The sequence below is a fragment of the Melozone crissalis genome, unplaced genomic scaffold (genome assembly GCF_028551555.1).
Source record: "Melozone crissalis strain CALT ecotype California unplaced genomic scaffold, PUWL_Pcris_2 ptg000027l_1, whole genome shotgun sequence".
NCBI classification, from domain to species: domain Eukaryota; kingdom Metazoa; phylum Chordata; class Aves; order Passeriformes; family Passerellidae; genus Melozone; species Melozone crissalis.
Genome location: NW_026535805.1, coordinates 23,118,687 through 23,140,179, shown reverse-complemented (window position 1 = coordinate 23,140,179; position 21,493 = coordinate 23,118,687). Strand labels below are relative to the sequence as shown.

The 21,493-nt window shown below is 37.4% G+C and overlaps 1 protein-coding gene across 3 annotated transcripts in view; it reads right to left on the bottom strand.

Moving 5' to 3' along the window:
• Positions 1-21,493, bottom strand: part of SMOC2 (SPARC related modular calcium binding 2) — a 138,174-nt gene that overhangs the window by 64,668 nt on the left and 52,013 nt on the right. For all 3 annotated transcript variants that reach the window (XM_054279831.1, XM_054279832.1, XM_054279833.1), the window contains exons 3-7: positions 16,100-16,206; positions 14,884-14,983; positions 7,196-7,243; positions 3,147-3,197; positions 2,311-2,385 (exon numbers count right to left, since the gene is read on the bottom strand). In XM_054279831.1, the coding sequence (XP_054135806.1) occupies positions 2,311-2,385; positions 3,147-3,197; positions 7,196-7,243; positions 14,884-14,983; positions 16,100-16,206 (381 nt within the window). The remainder of the gene's footprint in view (positions 1-2,310; positions 2,386-3,146; positions 3,198-7,195; positions 7,244-14,883; positions 14,984-16,099; positions 16,207-21,493) is intronic.

The following is a 21,493-nucleotide window of genomic DNA, read 5'->3' as shown; positions in this document are numbered from 1 at the left end:
TTCTCCTAAGGAGATTGATTTCTCAGCTCAAGACAAGTTTGTAGATCACATGTTGATCATGATAGATTAGAACATATATTCAAGTACAAACTAGCGAGAAGAAAGCAGCATAGACTAAAATAGTAAGTCGGTAAATAGCATAGAAGTATCTTGCCGGAAATTTTAATTCTGTCTTTTTTTAGTTATGTTCTATAGGCAAGGCTAGATGATAGTGTTATTTGCACCTCAAGAATTTCTTAGACAGCACTAGGATTACTATAGAAAAAAAAGGAAAATTTAGCCCATTATGAATAAATTTGGCTTTGTGTTTTGTTTTATAAACACAGTTCCTATGCAGAGATAAATTTTCCTCATTTTCCTCAGACAAATACTTTTCAGTAAGCTTTCTGATGTTTATATAATCAAGTCTGAATCAGAGTTTACTAAGCTAACTGAGTGAAGAAGACATCTATAGTTATCCTTTATATTGAAGCCTGGAAGTGGGAAGATGGCAAGTTTACAATCTACTGGATTCAGTGGCAAGTTCTTTCCTGCTCAGTACACAAAACAGTCCACAGTTGATTCTCTGTAGATGTTCCCAAAAGCCTTGGTGCCACTCTGAGAGGTAATAAGGGAAAAAATCTTACTCTTTTTTTTTCAAGACCTTAAAAACCTGCCTACAACAATCAGTGAGTACACTGATTTTTAGCACCTGGATTCACTTTGATTGATTATGTCAATCTGGCACATCAGATACAGCTACAAATTACAGAAAGGTTTGCTTCACAGTATCTCCTGAAGTAATTCTGCTAGCCTGGGTATGGCATCACCATTGTGAGCAAGTCCTGTTAGCAAATCTAACACAATCACGCTTTTAATAATGGGCTGGGAGTCTCAACAGAGGTAAACTATGCTTCTGATTCCTGTTCTCTAGGAAATGTGTTTTTAGATGCACTAGAAGTTACCAGTTCCCAGAAATAAACCCACCTTTTTTATTCTGTCTTTGTGTGTGCACTTTTGTGTGTATATGGGTTTGTGTGTGTGTGTTGAAGCTTTGGCAGCTACACTGCAAACTCAAGAAGTCTTGCTCTAGTCTCTAGCACTGTAAAAATTAAACAAACACTCCTAAGTGACAAATTTCTACAGACATATTTTATGCTACAGAAATCCCAAAGGAATTCTGTTCTTGCCTACACTGACTAAAGAAATGAAAAATTAAATCTCCAGCATGAAAAGTATTTGCTTCAAACTCTTGTCTACACTGTTTAAGGTCCTTCCCTTAAGTGCCTACTGGAAAATCAAGGAGAGAAAAATTATTAATAATTAGTGTACTGACGTTAAAAATACCTTATATAAAGGAATCTTTCAACCTTTTAGCGTCTTGCATTCTTTCTTATGATGATTGTTTGTCTTTTCTAAATGCTTTTGGCCTCAATTCAGTAAAATACTTAAGCACAGTACTTAATGTAAAGCATAACTTCAATTTCTACTGGATTTGAAATGTGGTTTGGAATGATTTACTGAATCATAGCCTACATCATTAATGTTTTCTTTCAAACTATACATTTTTGCACAGAAATAGAAACGATGAAGATTCTCTAAACTTTATGCCACTGAAAGGAAGAAGCAATGAGAAAGGCACCAAAATTTATCATCTACCAAAGCACTGAATTTATCTGAATACTATAGAGAATTCAGTCTTAGGACATTCACCTGACATTCCTAGTCCAGGTTTAAAAAGCTCAATTCTAAACAGTGATGAAAATAAGTAAAGCAAGAATTCCACATTTATTTTTTAAAAAGCAACATAGTTAATTCCCATCAAACTAGTGATCAGTTTGTAAATAGCAGGTGACTGATGTAGTAAAAAGCAGGTAACACTGTCTTTCCAATTCCTGCTCACTGAAAACTGGCTTCTGATGAGAGTTTGCTTCTTTTCAGGTTTGCTTTCTAAGATTCACCACCAAACAACAGTAATCCACACTGTCGTTTTACAAGCACCTTCTTGCTGCATATCACCCAAAAATAAGCAGATAACAAAGAGGAAGATAATTAAAAAGAATGTAAAAATATATGTCTGACCCTCTAAACAGATGCAAATAGATATGAACCAGAGACTTTAGTGGACTAATATCATTTTAGCCAAATAAAGCTTGGCCAAAAGTACTCCTCTATAAAGGAATGTATGATGCATGAGCTTAGTAAATCATCACTATTGCAAATCATTAAGGCACTATCATACAATGAGAGTGGAAGCATGATGGTTATTAAAATGGTTCATGTACACATTCACAGGCACTTTGCAAAGTAAGGATGACCTAAGTTTCTTACCTGAGCTTTTATTGGTTTTGTTCTGTCTACTCTTTACTTGCTCAGTCCATAAGGTAGGATAACGAGAAGCTATATCTAGAAGAAAAAAAAAAGGCAACAGAAAATACTTTATAAATGTTAACATTTTTAAAAGTTATTAGCAACTGAATAGCGGCTAAGTTTAAAGAAACATGGACCTTAAAAAAAAGGGCTGCATTGGTTTTTATTAGGGCAGTTAAGATTATTATTCATGCAAAGGCATGAATAGCCCTTTCCTTTCCTATTCATACAGAAGATTTTTCAATCTAAAAGTTCAATAAGTACTTTTAGATGAAAATTATTTTTAATTAAAATGAAAATGTCCTACTCTGGACCCAAAACATATAATGGCTGCAGACCCAATTCTGCAAGATTAGCGGTGAGTGATAAGGCAACCACAACATAGGACTATTATTGCTTCTTTAATGGCAACTAATTTCTCCAGAGGCAAATAAGCCTCACAAAACATCAGCCTCAACAGTGATATTACTAGTCATTATGCTGAGGATAGAAGTTACCCTCTGACTTGTTTATTTGAACATAGAGTTTTAATCTGCACTTTGGCTCAAGTCTAAAACCTGTGTCTGCCCTCAGTCACGACAACTAAAATTGCTGATGTTGGTCTCCACAGGTAAAGTCTCATCTCCAGACTATCATACATTGTGTTTGTTGTCTTTGCTGTTCCTAAAAAAAGAACAGATGTTTGCACTTTCTTGCAACCGCCCCAGCAGTTGTAGACACTCCTAGGATGGCATTTTATGTTGTGGAATACAGTCCATAACTGCACAGTTTAATACCACACTGTTAAATTCGCTCACCTTCTTCATCACCTTGAGGCTGAGTCTCCAGCGCAGGAGCTGAGGCATCATCTGAATTCAGAATGGAAAAGATTTGCAAGGAGACTACAATTATGAGAGTAAGCTAAATAAGTGTACATACATGATTGAAAATAATGATTTGCACATAGCCCCGGCCAGTAAACAATAATTTAAACATTCTTTATAGGCAGTACACAGCACAGATATATTAAATACAAAGACTATGTTTTATAAATGGAAGGAGGTTGAGGTTATGGATGATGAATTTATTGCAAGTTCTTTGGCGATGCATGAAGTGATCAGGTTGCTCTCTGGAGTGTAATTCTTCACTTTTAATGCTGCACACTGATACCTAAAGATTATAACTGAAAAATGAGCATTTCTAAAGAAAATAATTAGATAAATGTATAGAAGAAGTGAGACCTGCAAAAGCAAAAACAGTCTGGAAGGAATGAGTGGCTGCAGACACCTTAAAATCAAAGGGAATTTTAAGTACAGCAGGATGTATTCAAGAATCAAGTTGATTTACAAGTAAGATTCACAGATTATATAGCCAGAATATTGTTTGCACAACTGTTATCCTCTGGTTAGCATTCTCCATCCACCCACTAGCAACCATTACTGAAAGAAATGAGGGAGGGAAAATTACAGAAATGACAAGAAGATGTGAGTCATTTTAGGTTCAATAAAACACTGTGGACGTAGTGCTGGAAAAGAAAAACACAAAAAACTATTTAAACAAGCTTTTGCTAAACAGAGTGGTACCAAACACCCATCTTTACTTTATTATGTTTTTGTTATTTAAAACTATTGCAGATGTGGGGTAAATATGACTCAGGAGACCATGCTAGTACATATTTTCCATTCATATTTTCCTGTGGCATGGAGCTAACTCCAAGACCAAGGTGTACTGCAGTAAACAGCATCTTCCGTGCAAAGGTTTTATGACCATTTCTTGCAGTTTCACAAGTGGATGTCAGACCAAAATAGTTTCCAGATTGTTTTCTTGGCATTTTCATGGAAGACAGAATCAAAGGTAACTCAGAAGCTGCTTCTGGCATGTAGCCTTACCTGGATAAAAGGGAGCAGCAGCTTTTAGGCTAACACACTATCTCTTTCCTTTCCTTTCTGCTAGTGCAATTCCAAGAGTCTCCTGTTCTCTTTGCTATTATCATCACTGCTTGGAGTAGTTTTAATTCTGTGTTGTCTTTAAATCATGCAAAAGGCTTGGGGTCACTCTGACCTTTGCCTCTAAGGGTCACAGTCTAGGTGACAGCAAATACAGACACCAAGCAGATATTGATAGCAGGTAAAACCAAATTTCCAGCCATGGAATAGTGATCTTTATACAAAACCAAAGGAGCAGCAGCGGGAGGTTATTTTCAATGCAAAATGATCTAACCAAGGCATAAGGAGATTTCTTTTAAGAGTGCTCATTCTTCATGTCCACACAATGGCAGGATTCTTTGCTCCAATACTATGAAAGACTGTCACTCCTCATTAGTTTTGCTGGCATTTCTGTGGTGTCCTCTGGGTGGTGGAATAAGACCATTGATTAATTACAGAGAGGCCATCAAGCATCCTACTGTACTGAAAATCAGGACACATATTTAGATCATCAATCAGTACGCAATTCAGGAAACCCAGTATTTCAGAAAGCAACTTATGGTAGGCAGATATTACCCAAAACCAAGACAGAAACTGGGTCTGCATTTAAATGACACTTTTCTAATCATCTTTTGGTACACAATTTCAGTTTGTGACACATTTAATCTCATGCAATTACCTGAAATTCAGCATAATGCTGCAACTCAGTGATAATCAGCCCAATCAAAATTAGGCTCCTGAACTTTGTTAATGCAGCATTTAAAAGAGCTTTGGTGTTGCTGCTGTTGTAATACAACATATGTTTAATGACTGATATGAATGAGATATCTCACAGACTAATTGCACAATTCTTCCTGGCTGGCACATTCACACTAGTCTGTATATTTAAACATAAACCTGTTTAAATTCTGTTTGCTGTCAGAGTTCAGTTACCAAGAACACAGTCCTGCAGTCAGTTAAGAATCAGAAAAAAGGGATGTGATCCCAACTCTGACACCTGTGCTTTACAGAGCATAAATATTTTCCTTGGATAGAGGAAAGAACTGTGGAGCCAGAGAACATACTTAAGGGAATAAATTTTAAGCTTCATTTCTGTCCAGTTTAATGTTTAAATTTACAAACATGCTAACAGAGCCCCTGATCTCCAATATCTGCAGCTGGAAGTTTTCTTTCAGTATTGGAATACCCAGAGAAAGCAAGGTGCACAAGTACAACAGATATGGCTCACCAGCTCCATATCTATGAGACATCTTGGAAGGGGAGGCTGTCTCAAATCTATGCTGTCTCTTGAGGAGAGTCCTTGAGACCACACCTTGAAGGTCTGAAGCACATCCTCTGGAGCACTGAGAACCCTGTGAACCAGCCTAAGCTTGCTGGGCCACAATATGGGCAGACACCCTTTGTTACTCCACAGGAACACGTGGAGGAAAGAGGAGCAGAGACTGTTATGGTTGTTGCAAAAAAATACTATTCTGCCCTTGCAAGCTGAGCTACAAAATATGTTTTACCACACTGGCTGTGAAGCTGAAGCACAGCTCCTTAACTCACATAGGTGTATGATCCTGGTCCCTACTCTGTGGGAGTCCCTAAAGAATTTGGGATGTCTCTGACAACACTACTTTATTTAAAGCATAAGGCAGTATCCATCTGGAAGAAAGGTGAGGAGAGGAAGACAGCAGCATTTGAAAAGAAGCAGGGACCACCTGGGAACCAGGTCAGAAGCCTTTAATGTTGCAGGCTTGTGCTGGAGAACAAAAACCAGGCATGAGTAAAATGCAATCATGTCACTTAAGACACAAATATATGTGGTAAGAAGGGAGATTTGATAAACTGTGTTCATTTCCTTGTTCTATGACTGTTCGTTCAGGGTTCAGTAGTTCATCCATCACAGCCACAAACAAAAATAAAGGATACCAGTCAAGTTTTATACATGGGATAGTTAATTCAATTCAAAGCTGAAAATGAAAGTCCAGACCAGAAGAAAATGGGCAACCTAAGGTTAGTAGAACCCACAATTTGTCTGGAAATGCATGAAGGACCAATTTTTCAGTACTTTGTAATTATTAGCCTTAAAGAAGTACTGATTCTTTTAGCCTAACACCATTATAGTTTATTTAAATGTTAGGTTTATTGCAATGCTGCAAAAGCGCCTGTAAAACAAATTGAGTTATATTTACCGTGCACCAAACAGAGAGGTATTAATATTAGGACAAAAGTGAGTAACTTCTTTAAAATTAATTTATGCAGTGTAACTGATGGAAATATCCAGTATGTTGTTTTCAGCTGAATCTAGAATTCTTTCAAGTGTTTGGAGAGTGTAAACTTTAATTTTGTTTCGAGCATAGACATCTCATTCATTTTAGTCTACGAGCTATGTCATATTCACATCAGATTTTGTTCTGCCAAAAAGATATATATCATGACCTATATCAAACGACAACAATCTTCTGGCCTTAAATATAAGCCATCAGATGAATTAATCTCAATATAAAGCCAAGTGCAGGGTCCAAGATGACTAAAGCACTGATTGCTATAGAAATAAAGTGAGAAATCCAGTTCCCAAGATTTTGGGACTGAAGAATGTTGTCTTTATCAAACAGACAGAATAATCTGTCCTCCAGAAAAAGCAAAAAGTATGGGAAAATATTTCAGAGTATAGAACTGGGAAGAAAACTTGTTGTCCAAACGGCACGGAATTGCAAAATCTATAGGACTGAGGCTAGAAAAACATAGTGTCTATGCATACATATATATATTTATACTCTAAGTTTACTTAATATCTGCAATGCAAATATAAAATTGATAACATGCATGCATATATATTACATATGCAGCTATAATATATCATAAATGTATATTGATAATTTAAATATATGGAAAACTAGAGTAGTGTCTCCCACAGCTATTTTAGCTTCTATTTAAAGGCCAACTAAGATATTTACCTGTTTTGCCTGCTCCTTCTCGTTGTGGCAGCTTCTCACTCACTGAACCTACAATTGGAAAAAGGAATTAACCAGAAAAATATTATTTTCACTTCTAATATGCCATCTAAGAAACACAGTTCCACTGTAATGATTAATTTTTGTATATTACAGCAATAGATATCAGCAAATTCTTCCTTTCCAAACCAAAGGTTTTAGCTTTGCCTGACCTCTGCATTTGTGCACAATCCATACACTGCCAGACTCCACTACTTGGCCAACACAAGACCTGAGAAAGAGGCAGCATTAAACACTACATAGACACAAGTCCAAGAACATGTTCATGTGCTGCAGGATGACCCTCTCCCTTCCCCAGTGCCCCAGCAAGGACAGGTTCTGCAGGAAGGAGCATCACCCCAGACCCACTCCCTTGCTGTCCCTCATACAGGGCAGCTCTCTCCTTCTCAGTTTCACCCTCACACCTCAGATGCTCTGAGGGGCTTTTTCAGCCTCCAGACCAGGCCTGGTTCAGATTAAAAACTGTCCTTTTCTGCCTTAAAGGCCTCACACAAAACCTTGTGGAAACCCTATGCTGGTGTGGCAAAGTGTTTGTGTCCTGGGGGGAACACAGAGCCTGAGCCTGAGCCTTATCCTGAGCCTGAGCTCATTCCCAGAGCTGCAGCCCCTGGGAGAAGAAACACTAGGGGTGAGAAGGAGTCAAGAAGATTACAAGAGATGGGTTTTCACAGCTTATTCTACCAGCCTGCACTCCAACTCAACACAGAATGCAACCTTGCTTTCAAGCCATCTAGTAATGGAGAATCCACTAATTTTCTTCGTAGTTTTCAAGGGGGCACTTGTCCTTAGGGTTTAAAATAGAAATCCTTCCTTATTTCTTGCTTATGTGCCATTTCCAATTTTATTATTTTAATTAATAGACACTTTTTAACAATCTATCTATCTCTGCTGCATTGAAAATCACCTTTAAAAGTGATATTTTTCTCTCTGAAGAGCCACATGCAGTGATCAAATATTAAAACCACAAAGTTTCTCCATTCTTACAATACAGTCTCTTCTTACACACACCTGCTATAATTAAAGGAAAAAACACCAAAAAAGCACTCATCTGACACATCTGACAGATGCTTGTATGTGTGTGAAATAATTTATCTGCCTTAATTTTCTTAATTTATTAAGTTATTGGAATACCTACGATCACTGTGTTTAAAAAAAAAATAAAGTAAGCCCAAACCTTGCAGCACAATACTTGTGTTCTAAAAGGACAATTTAAATAAGAGAACCCACTAAATCACAGGCCTTGCTTACCATGCTGAACTGATGGTTACTTCTGCAGGAAGTTTAGACAAGGAGTATGCCAGAGGGGAGATGCCTAACATTACAAATCAGCCCTGCTGATTTTAAAGCCTCCATAAAAGAATACATGGCATTGCAGCCAAGACAGTAACCTTCTGATGGATTCAGCTCTTAATACAGCTTTATATGTCCAAATTACAGCTTTATATATTCACATTAAAATGTACTTGTTTAGACTTGTTTCCTTTTAAGGCAATAGTGTATTTTAATGTATTTTCACTATATAATGTTTGAGTCACCAGAAACTGAATAAACTTAGTGATGCATCAGTATTAATTGAGGCAAGAAAAAGAAAGTCACATCACTGTGGGAATTATATCTCCAAGGGTGTTTGGGAGAGCTTGTTCTAAATGGGCTCCAATACTAATCCATGCTGCTCACTCTGAAAAGGAGGCAGATTTTACATTTATGCTGAAGCCAGAAGATCTGAGTTTTTGGTGCTTGGCTTGCATTTGATAAAAGGCTCAGCTCAAACTCAAGTAAAATGTTCCAGTGTTCGGAAGTACTACACACAAAATTACAGGTTTTTCTAATTGCACCAAATACTAGTGATCCAATCTTTCCTCAAATTTCATCCGGCTACTATTAACTCTGTAGTTTCTGAATTTCATTTTGGTTCACAGGCTTATAATTATAATTTCCTTGCAAACCCAGATACTTTAGGCCCGACTCTCAGTCACACAAGCATTTTAAACAGGCTTTTCATCTGTGAGTAGAAATGATGTCTCAGCAGGGGCAATGTGTGTGATGAACTGCTACTGATACTCACTCTGCTCCAGTTTGGCACCAGTGCTGTCTCTCTATGTACATCAGAACTATTAGTACAAATTGAACTCAGTTCATACATAAGTAATTTAACACATTGGTGAAATTTATATAATATCACACATCTTAAACTAAAAGCAGAAAAATCTTTCCAGATGCATTCACATTACTTCATCTATATGAGAAACGGTGAGAATGACTAAAGTCTGAGAGAATTGAATTTTATTTTTTTTACCCTAAATTTTCATGAAAAAATTAGGAAAATGGATGGAGGAGGAGAATGGCATTAACTAGTACTAAAAACTAACATAATTATACCGAATCTAATTTCAGTAAGAAGTTGGATGGATTCTATGAAAATTAGGTTTACTGGGCTAACATTACTTTTTTTAATAGTCTTAAGAAGTCAATAATAATATTCACAGAATTTCCTATAAAATAAAACCTTTGCCCTTCATATAGTTCCACCTGAAATTTTCAATTTATGCGGCATAAACTTTTCTTGTTGTCTCCAAATTCAAGGTAAGGAGTTACTGAGTTTGTATCTTTTTTCTACCATTTCCTGAATATATTTAAGGTAGAAGCACTTCTAGCTGAAGTGATGATGGGAAGTTGCTTTTGCAAGTTTTTAGGAAATTGTGTCTTCAATATCAAGATGAATCCCCACATTTTCAGCTAGGCAGGAAACAAAACCAACTTATAACTTATCTAAAAGTTAGGCAATGCAATTGCCTTCCAAGTTTTCAGTACACTGTAAGCAACCAAATCAGCACATAAATCAATATCCTTATGGAATGATGGAGGACAAGGAGGGATATTAGATACAGCAGCATTACATCAAGAGGAAGAATTCAGCACCATTCAAGCTTGTACGCTTGATTAGCCATCTATCTATTTATTATTCTGATCTTTTTTTTTTTTAAGGCGGACATATTCATGCCTTAGTTTATTGCAAACCCTACAATTCTATCCAATTTCACTCTAAGAGCATCTGAGGCACAATAAATCTTCTAGGAAATGTGATGTGAGTTTTGTGGTTTTTGATTTTAGCATATCCATCTCCTATCATTCTGATCATATGGGACTGGGCTATTTAAAAAAAGGTGAAAGCCTATTGTTAGCCGGTTTAGATAATTATTTCTGATCTCCTACAAGAGAATATTTGATATATAATCACGGAATGCAGATATCAGGAAAGGTAAATTCCCCTATCTCACCTATGGTTGTGTCTGACTCTGTCTATACAGGCAAAGAACTATGTATGAGGACTAAATATCTAGATGGTTCAAGGACAGATATTTTTCTCCAGGTAATGAAAAAAATTTAATGGAAACTTTAAAAGTTTGTTGCCTTCCCGAATATATTTTTCCATCACGTTACCTGATCACAATACTATACTGGAGGAGTTCTGAATTTCTAAAACTAGTTACTTGTATTTTGGCCACAAAAGATGATCATGCCATCTTAATCAAAAAGGAGCAAAACTACTTCACAGAAGAATAAAATATATCTCCATACCTTTGTAATCTCACTGGCAGGAGCCCAGCATATTTAATGGGGCCTAAACCCCCTACAATAGGCAAAGACTGTATCTTCCAATAATATAACACCTGCTTCTCAACTTCTGCCCCATTTCTCAGGACTCCCTGCCTAAGGAATTTCTGTAGTTCCCTGCAGAGCTGATAACAGAGATGGAGAGTTGTAAAAATGTCCTTTTTTTATGTCTGGTGCTCTTTAGTGAAAGTACTGGGAGACATTAATCATTTTTAAGGAGCTTTCTTTTTAATGTCACCATGGGAATGTGTTTGATTTACTGTCCCTCTCGCTATTGCTCCTGCAATAGTGAAGACTATTTCCATGGAGTGGAACAGTATTTTGAGATTTATCATGTGTGTCTTAGCAGTACCAAATGTTGATGTGGGAAAAACTGAAAAGGAAGGAAGAAGAGCCTCTTTCAGATAAAGATATAGTAATTAAAGCAAAGGTTTACATAAAACAGTTGTAAAGTCCTGCATTTTTTAATGCTGCTTATGACCTTCATCCTTCCATATCTTATGTCTCTTGCACAAAAGGCAGCTTTTAAATAAGAGCAACAAGAACAAGTCAATGAGCAAAAAATGGTACAGACAACTGTTGTTGATACATAAAAAATAGATGTGGGACACTTTTTGGACCTGAGATAACTTTAGGAAACACCATGTTATTCAGCTAACCAACCTCGACAGTTAGGGAAATGTAGAGGTTGTTTTGCATATCCAGTGCCACACAGTAAATGGGAAACATGGGTAGGGGCTTGAATTACTAAACCAAACTCCTAACTGCCCATCCTAAATTTTGCTCTCTATTTCCACTATTGAAATTCAATTTCTTCCAGACTGCCATTTTCTTCTTTCTTATTTCTGGGCATTCATCAAAGGTAGTTCCACTGGAGGAGAATGAAAGGCAAGAAATTATCTTATAATTTCAGAACAGCACAGTTGATTAGAAATGTACTTGAACTTTATCTGAAGTTGCTGAAGAACTAACCTAGAACTGAAAATTAACTGAATATTTTCATTAAAGCAAAAAATTTTCATACATTCTATGGTAGCACATTACCTGTAAGAAAATAATTACAAAAGCATCTTAATTGTCTGTACAAATTTTCCTCTAAAGAATAAAGATAGCAAAAGTGATCTTGGGAGAAAAAGGTATGGTACAGGCAAACTTAGAAATTTGTATAAATGAGTTTGAAACACTTACAGCACCCAGCCTGCAGAATACAAAGAAGCAGTGAGAATAAAGAAACATGCTGGTGTCAGGATGCCACCACTGCAGGAGATCTGCCTGCATATCAGAAATAGAAAGGCAATTCCTGCATCAAGGCTAGCAAGACACAGTGTATTGGACTAACAAGGAACAACAGTATTGGCAAAAATGGCATCTCTGTAATACTAGTTGAAACAGGAATATATCTACACAGTTTCAGTTGACCCACTGAAGTTTGGGTTACAATTCCTGTGCATAGTCGTACTAAATAAAAAAGTACAAAAGGGAATCAAAAGTGATCTGGAAAACATCAACACTCTTGAGAGGAAAAAAAACTCCAACACTGTTATCCTAAACAGATGGCAATTTTGAATATATACTTGGAAATGGGAGAAAGATGCAGTTGTGCATCAGACTTTCATTTTGTAATAAACGAACTAAGTTTTGCTTTATTATACCCCATAACTTTCTGAGAAAATCTGTAGCTGCCTTCTCCGTTGAATGAGAAGGTTTCTCCAGATCTCTCAAAACTGAGTCCTTAGCCAATACCACTGCAAAATCCCCTAGCATTTCAAGTCTTCCTTCCAAACTCTGCTGTGGCTGGACTTCTTTCCTGAGGGACACAGGAGAAGTGATGAACTGTAAAACATGAGAACACTGATACAAGCAGGGGACGAAATGTGCAGAGATAATCCAACAGGGTCTCATAACAACTGAAAAGCTACCCACAATCTTTCCATGGATCAAAATCAGACTCTGAATACTCACCTGTGCCCTGGAGCAGCTTATTTATCTCTGAGCTACTAAATTCAATTTGAGTGCTATTATGACCTTCACCTTAGCATTTCTGTAAAAACAAATTCCCTTCCCATTCCTCCAAAAATGAGCTGAAGCAGTCTGGCAGTTTATCTGCTAGGCACATGAATATGCCTTTGAGAGGAACTAGGGTAAGGTTCCTGTAGTGATATAGAATAATTCTCATATTAATTGATCAATTTTCTGGGAACTACACTGCAGTTGCTCCTCAGTAATATCAGTACAAATACAAAAAGTGAAAACATAGCAAATAATTCAACATTTTGAGTCAAAATAGTGCCATGTGTTATAAGACACCCGACAAACAATTATTTATTGAACTTTCAGCATAACCCTTTTTTCACTGATGTCAGTGAAAGGACAGGCAGGGAGGGTATAAATGGAGGATATAAAAATGGACTTTGCAGAGACAGAAACAAAGGTGCACTCTCAGAGAAGCTCTGGCTATGGACATATAAAAACATCTTTACTCAAAATTACACTGAAGCACTAAAGTGCTGTCCTAGCCATAGCATCATAGAATCACAGAATGATTTGCAAGAGAATTTAAAGTTTATCTCATTCCAAACCCCTTGCCACAGGCAGGGACACTTTCCACTAGACCAGGCTGCTCAGACCCCCATCCAACCCAGCCCCAAACATTTTCAAGGATGGCACATCCACAGTTAAAGACACATCCATGTGTCTTCTGAAGATGTGATCAGTTATAATTGATAATAACACTAAAATGAAAATGAATGCACACTTTCCACTATTTAAGGTTTCTGAATATTTTAAATTATTTTTTACAGTTGAGTCTTGTTTCACAGTGACTTTTCAGACTGGATTAAAAGGAATATTCTGAAGAGTATTATTTCTGAATAAAGTTCACCTACAGGCAAGATGTGGGAAAATTCTGCAAGTCATTTTAACTAGGAAGACCTTAAAAATAAAAATAACTACCTATAAACTTTGCTGAAACTTCTGCAGTGGTCTCTTCCTTCCTCCATCTATTTATTAAAAACATCAAGCTTGTACTTGAATGATTGAAATAGACCAGGACAGGTAAATTCCCTGATTCACTTTCTATTTCAGCTTCGTTCACATTGCAGGATTGGCTTTTAAAAGCTATTTCTTCCACTTTCTGACAGAGAATGATGCTGCAGCACAAATGGTTATACAATATACAGAGTGTGCAAATATTTGTAGAGCTATTTCTGTAAAATTCTCTCAACCTCAAGGGGCATGAACAGTGATTCTGACAACCATTCATACACTTGGGATTTGTATTTTTGATAAGTGTTAATGAAATAGGGTCAGAGGCAAACCCCTGAAAAACAGAACCTATTAATTGTCCTGATGAAAGACAAAAGGCAGCCTGCAAGGCAGCGAGGTCAATTTGCCAGTTAATTTCTGCAGGCAATTTTTTAATTTTGCTCTTAATGTTTTTATTTTATTATTTCTCCTCTGGATTTGGTCATTTGTGGAATGTGCTGTGGGAGTTCTTTCATTGGGCTATGTTTCAAATGGGCAGTCCCACCACATTTTTTTCTGTACTCTAAATATTGAATTATCAAAAAATGCAAATCCCTCTGAAATGTTTTTGGAATGAGTTTTTGTGCAAGAGGGTTTATAACATAAGGTGTTATATCAGCAATTTGGTCACCTGGTTTCATATGTGGACACACAAATATTGTATAAATGACCACTGCAGAAAATCTTCAATAACTAGATTAATGTACAAATAAAGTAGATGGATTCCAGAATCACAGGAAGGTTTAAGGTGGCAGTGACCTCAGACTTCATGCATGGCTACATGAAAAGCTGGACCAACCTTCTCAGAGCCTCATCCAGCTGAATTTTACCAAACCCCAAGGATGGGGCACCCAGAGCTTCCACCATCACCTGTTTCTGGGCTGAACCACTCTTCTAGTGAAAACTTCTTTTGCTTAAGTCTAATCAGATGCCGCAGGTAAACTGCTGTTCATGGCATACCACCATAACCTAGCCAGACAAACAAGACTTACCTGGGCAGCGGGGAGTTTTGTGGGCCACAGCAGTACCACTGATGGGACGGCCATTGGGAGTGACACACCAGCAGTATCCAGTGTAACTGTGGCACTGAACCTGTCAGAAACAACAAGAACCATGTGCAGCTTGTCAGACATGCCTGTTATCCCACAGCACTCGTGGCACGTGAGTACAGAAACTTATCCAGCAAACTGTATCGATAAACCTAGAACAATAAACCACAATGGGCCCATCTCAGTCCTACATATGATTTTTTAGCATCAAGCATATTTCAGGCTAAGTGTGGTAGGTCCTTCAGAATCAAATGGAAGAGGACACTATTGAACTATGTGGTTGTTTACACCCTGTCTTGGACGAGTGAGGTGCAGGTGTTATAAAAACCTCACAAGGAAGTTCCTCAAGGGACACATAAACTGTTCCTGAAACAAGCAATCCTGAGTTTTTTCCCACATAGAGAACATATTGTTCCACCCACTGAAGGAGCAGGACAGAGTGCTTCTGCCAGCATTATTCATATCCCAAGCTGTCAGAAAGGAAACTCTTGGAATTCCTCTTAAAAACCAATTGCATTATATTTTCTAAGGGCCAATATCTCTTGCCTCATCATGCTTAAAAAAAGAAAAGTTGTCTTCTGCACAACTCCAGGATCAAAATGCAGTACAGAGGGGACAGAAGGCGATCATGATTGGAAAATATACCTCAGGATAAGCTTCTAACTGTGTTCCTTCTGAATTCCGTAATCTAAGTAAATTAGTTTCAGACCACATTCTTGTGAAGAAATTCAGCAGAGAATATAGAAGGATTCTGTATGATTCATGATTTAGCACTTAAGATACGGATTCCAGTTGCAAGATTTCTGGTTCAAATCAGGAACAGATCACAGATTCCAAGCATTTTACCATCTGATGAGTATTCAGGGGGCTACAAGAATGATTCAGCTGCCTCATCCTAGAAGAACAGGGAGTGTATTACACGAACAGTGGTAATGTTTGGCTCTTTTGCTGGCCAACTGTGAAAAAGAGAACAAGGACTCAACACATAACACAGATTTTCCTTCCTTTTTTTTTTTTTTTTTTTTGACGTGTTGGTACAAATTACATTTAATTTTGAAATTACATTTCCCTTCATTACTTTTGTCTCTTCCTCGCCCTTTTCAAACACACATACTCTGGCCTTCCAGTCATGCAAGACAGTGAATAAAAATTTTTCAACCTGACTATATGTGCCATCATCATTGCATTCTGGGATGAACACTTGCTGAAATTCTTTGCGTGCTTGTTCTTGGGTGTACTTCCTCTCAGCCACACATCTGGAAACATCTAGAGAAAGAGAAAAGGTAAGTCAGTTGGATGATGCAATATGAAAAAAAGATAGGTGATCATCCATATTATGAAAAAGACAACCATGAGACTTGAATTTTAATAAGTGAAAATGTACACTCAACTTGCATTATTTTTAGGGAAAAAGAACCAATGCAGGACAATAATTTCTGGACAATAAACCATAATGGGGAAATGAAATTGAGAGATGCCTGGACAGACAAACTTTCTGTTCCAAATGCCACCAAGGAGGAGAAGCCCAATCAGAGCTTTTCCTCCCAATTTAACACAGCAATAGCTGCCACACTGCACACACCACAATATTCTTTCAGAGATGGTGGCAACAACAGCTTCTAGTGCTTCAGGAAAGGCAAAGGAGGCAGCAGGAGCACAGCTGCCTTGTACTTCCTACTTACTGCAGCTAGGCAGGAACTTCAGCTGTAACTACAGATGTCACCACCAAGCTAGTAAAATAAATATATATATATACTGTACAGTGCAGGAACGTATTGGGAAGGTGATGAAATAATTATTTTGGACATGAATGATTCATATTATGCTAAAATTTAATGTGACAGTTTATGATTTAAGAATGGGACATCAAGCCTACCACATGGTCCTTTTTGTCCACTGTGAGGTCTCTTGCACCACCTCCTTTGTTACTTGGTATTGGTCTCCATCCAAGAGACCAAACAGCAAACCAGCCAGCTTTAATTTGGTGGAGTTTCTATTGTCAAACAAACTATATTATCTACTACATATACTTTATGTCAGTTATGCAGCCAAGAGCTTAAAAAAGACTCATAAGTTGTTGTACCTTTTACACTACAAATTTTAGCATGTTGCTGATGCAGAATCAGAACTGCAGAATCTGCTTGAGCTAAGCAATTTCAGGAAAAATGAGAATACCAGGCAAGCTTAAGGTAGTATTAATGACTTCAAGATGTGACTGTAACATCTGAATTAGAATGATTTCAAACACGCGAGCAGAGAAGTTTGCTGCCTCTGATCCCTGTTTGGTTTAAAGACTATTTGACAGAAAGTGGTAAATCCCATTTTAAGGCTAAGCTTGTTCACTGATTACCTGTGAGACAGTGGTGTTGTGGTGATTCATTACTGCTTGTGCAGTTCTTCAAAAGCATGGGAACAGCCTTTCTAGTCCATGCAAGGTGCAAATTAAACAGAATATGACCAGTGAATCAACAGCACTTGACAGAAGTTTGCATTCCTAGGAGCACACAGGTGAGCCAGCTGAATTCCCAGCCCCCCAAGCACCCTCTCTGTGCTAGCATGACCCAGACACACATTCACAGAACCAGTCTGGAAACTCACTGGAATGGCAGAAGTTTCTTTTTACAGGGTAAATCCTTCACTTGTTACTCCCACTGAGCTTTGGATAACTCACTTGGCAACATTAGCATCAAAAAATCCCTTCAAGTCCTAGGTAATCTGGTGTGGAAGTGTAGTGTGGAAGTCTAGCATAATGAGGACAGAAACTTGTCCTCAGCATCTGCATTCTGAAAATAAAATTGGGGCCCCTCAATTCTATTCTTCCTATTTCCCTCCTGATCTTGGATTCATGTGCACTAGTTCTGTGTGTTACTTCACTCTTCTCAAAGGAGCACTATGAGAGTTCATGCTGCTCATATGCCCCAAATACAAATAGTTTCACTCTGAAAAACTATGTTTCAGTCTTAGCATAATTAATTGTATTCTGCTGTTTCAGGAGGGACACTTACAGAGATGAAATGATAACTGGAAGGGACAGAGAAGTTCAAGCATCCAGAAATGTGAGAAAGAAAAAAAATAAGGAACTGAATTCATTTGTATTACAGCACTTTAATAGCTGTTGTTGGGTTTTTTTTTCTCCAAGGGAGAAGTATAATCAATGTACTGTACAGCTCAGGTAAAATCTGTTAATGTGTGCACTGCCAAAGATTTTTTTGGGGGGGGAAAAAAAAAGAGTCATTTTAAGCAAGCTTTGGTGTCATAAGCATTCTTCTGAGCATGGTTTGGTTATACAGTACTTAATAACATGTGGTTTTAATGTAGCTAGTATTTTAACTGAAAATAAATCACTCCTTTGTTGGACCTCTGTCCTCGTTTTTCTAGAATGACATGTGGTTTAAATGTCTAAAAGGAAAAGTGATATAAATTCCATCACATAAGGTCTCTGGTATAGAACCAGCAGAGTTGTAAATTATCTTCAATAGTTGAATTATCATAAAAATATGCCAAGAAGAGTTCTCCAAAGCTGTCCACCACTTGTTCCTAAACAGCCTGATGCTCTAAAGGCCTCCTATTCATGGATGATCTAATATGCTTTAAAATCAACAGTCACCAAATTTATTGGAATATAAAATTCACATTTGAAGTCTTATTTTTGTAGTATATAACCATGGAAACATTTTAAACCTGTTGGATATTACCCTGCTTCAGTACACACAAAATAAAACCACAAGGAAGATCTCTTATCAAGTTAAGCATCTGAAAGTGTAGAAAGTCAAAATATTATTTCCAGTTCTGTTGACCATTAAATGGTTAATTCAAAGGAGCTAAGTTCCTTCAAATAAAAAAGAGATGATTAAAGAGAAAAGAAATTATATTATTTTCTATAAATTTGTAAGATTACACCATCTGATTATCTGCCTCTGTGCCCTGGTTGCAATGCCTTAAAAATCTATTGCATAACTTCCAGAAATTTTTCCAAAGAAAAAGAATGCAAGACATTTAAGGCCTATACATTTATGCAAAATAACAGCTGACAAAGGATGAAAAAAATATTTCCTGACATGACTGAAGAAAGGTTGAAACATGAGTTCACATCAAAATAGCAGACAAGAGATAGTTGTAGGGAAAACTTGCAGCTCCTTACATGCATAAATAAGTGATGGGTAACATCGTAATCCCTAGGGGCATAAACCTTCAACATGACCATTGCTCAGCACCATTGAGGAAAGGCAAATCTGGGATTCTCTGTACAAAGTCTCCTTTGACTGCACCCAGACAATTCTTGTCTACAGACTCATCTGTGTACCTTGCAGAAGTGCAGGTAATGCTGCACATGAAACTCAAATTAATAGGATGAGTGTAGAATTATGTGGTTTGCCAGAATTTAGTATACATAAATGAATCAGTCAATAAATAAATACATCTAAGGGGATGGGTAACAGTAAAGTCTCACACACAGATACAACTTTGCTATTTATCTAGGATAGGAATCATTCAGATCAGGACAGACCCTGATTATTTTGAAATTAAGACCAAGAATGAAAGGTGATAGGACTGACCCAGTACCTCTGTGCTGATTAATCAGCCCACAGCTTCTGACTTTTCAGCATTGCCCCCTACAGAAGCAGGCTAGAGCCTTACAACGTGAGCAGTGTCCCTCTGGTTGCAAATCTGAGAGCAGAGGGGACTCTGTGGCTGTAAAGTTGTGGAAAGATGACAAGCACTGTGTAATGCAGCAAAGCTTTTTTTTTTTTTTAATCTGTTTTTGTTTAAATTTTTGGAACTTTCTAGTGGAAAAGTAAGGGGCTTGAAACTGTTATACATTTCTTATTAGAATTCCCACTACACTTTATTTCTCTACCTAACTAAAGTATTAATAAGGAAGCCAGCAGACTCAAACTGGATTCTGGTATATGACCTGGTGAAAACGCCATTATCTTCTAAGACCTGTTAAAATCTGGCTGAAATGCAGCCTAATTTGGCTATAGTCATACAATGAGAAGAACTAATTTTGCAAATATGCTTGTCCAGCTGTAATTTGGAATTGTGTCAATGACTAACTCAGTGAGACTTTATCCTCTCAACTCCAGGTAAATGGGCTTTTACATCCCACAGCCTTGCGGGGAATCGGAAAAAAAATATATCTCCTGGCATAGAAATCGAGCATGAGTTTACCTTAAAGCAGCTCACTGGGACTCTGTTAGCTGTCAAACTGGATTGGTACAAGGCTCAATGCATTTTAGCACTGCATGCTGGCCAATGTGTTGATTGTACCTCTGTGACTTAGCACCAGGACTGCAAAAGCAACCAGAGGTTTAATAAGATGAACACATCTTGAGGTGTTCAACAGAAGACAAAAATGAGTGTATGGGACTGGACAGAAATGCACAGGACTTATGAGAATACAGAGCTGTAGCTGTTTGGGCAGGTCTTTCTGAATTGCCCTAGTGATAATTCTGACTTCCAGGAGGGACCGGTGACCAGAAAGCACAAACAAAATAAAAAATCATCTTAACTCAGATCTAAGTTTCTCTGTGCAACAGTGAAAACTTTCACCTATGAAGTGGTGCCACTAAATTGCTGCAGGACCTTCCTGAGATAGCACTGAAGTAAACAGGAAATTCTGGAAATAGAGTTAACCTCACAAACAGCACCAGCCTGACTTGGAACTAATCTCATTTTATGCTTTATTTCCAACAGTACAGCTCCGAAAACACTGAGCTTCAGGGAAAAAACATGCACCAACTTCAACTCTGCTGGCTAATCCTTGAATAATATATCAAACAGAGGGAAGTTTATTACTGCAAAGTAGAAGTTTACCATTATAACAATGACACAAACTCCTCAAGGGTGTAAACACCATCTCTAAGGTGACATTCAGTACAACTGATTTACAGGCATTTTGGGGCTCTACAGGGAGTTCTAACCCAGATTCTCTCATGGAAAAGAAAACAGCTTGCCAAAAGTATAGATAAATCTCTTGCAAAGATTTCAATTTAGTTAATCCAGTATTTTTTGGTTTGCTATGTATCACAGTAGGAATAAAAATCCCTTTCTCAGTCCCAATACATGGAGCAAACTTTGTTTGCTTTGCAAGAGATTACTGTGTTTGACACAACCTTGTTATTTTTTTACAAAAAAAATACACTTCATCCTTTACTTACTTTATTATTATAAATAAACAGAATATTCTGTTGAACATATCAGAAACATTACTACTTTGTAAAAACTATATATGAAGTGGTTAACTTAATTTGATGGTTTCCTTGAGAGCTTCCCACACAGAGTCAGCTGTTCTTACACTAGAGAGAAATCTTTTCTAAAGTCACATAGATGTGAACAACCAGACCTAGTGTAGACACACGTAATCCAAACACCTTTCACTGCTTCCCTTTGCACCTCTATTGTGCCAGAATACCTGTGTACACTTGCCCTTAAACTTAGAAACATGCAGTGCAACAAGCTCTTTCAAGTTAGCTGTTCACCTGAGCATTTACTGAATTGTCCTACAAACCAGAATTTATTTCTGCTTCTGTGTTTCTTTCCCACTGCTGTA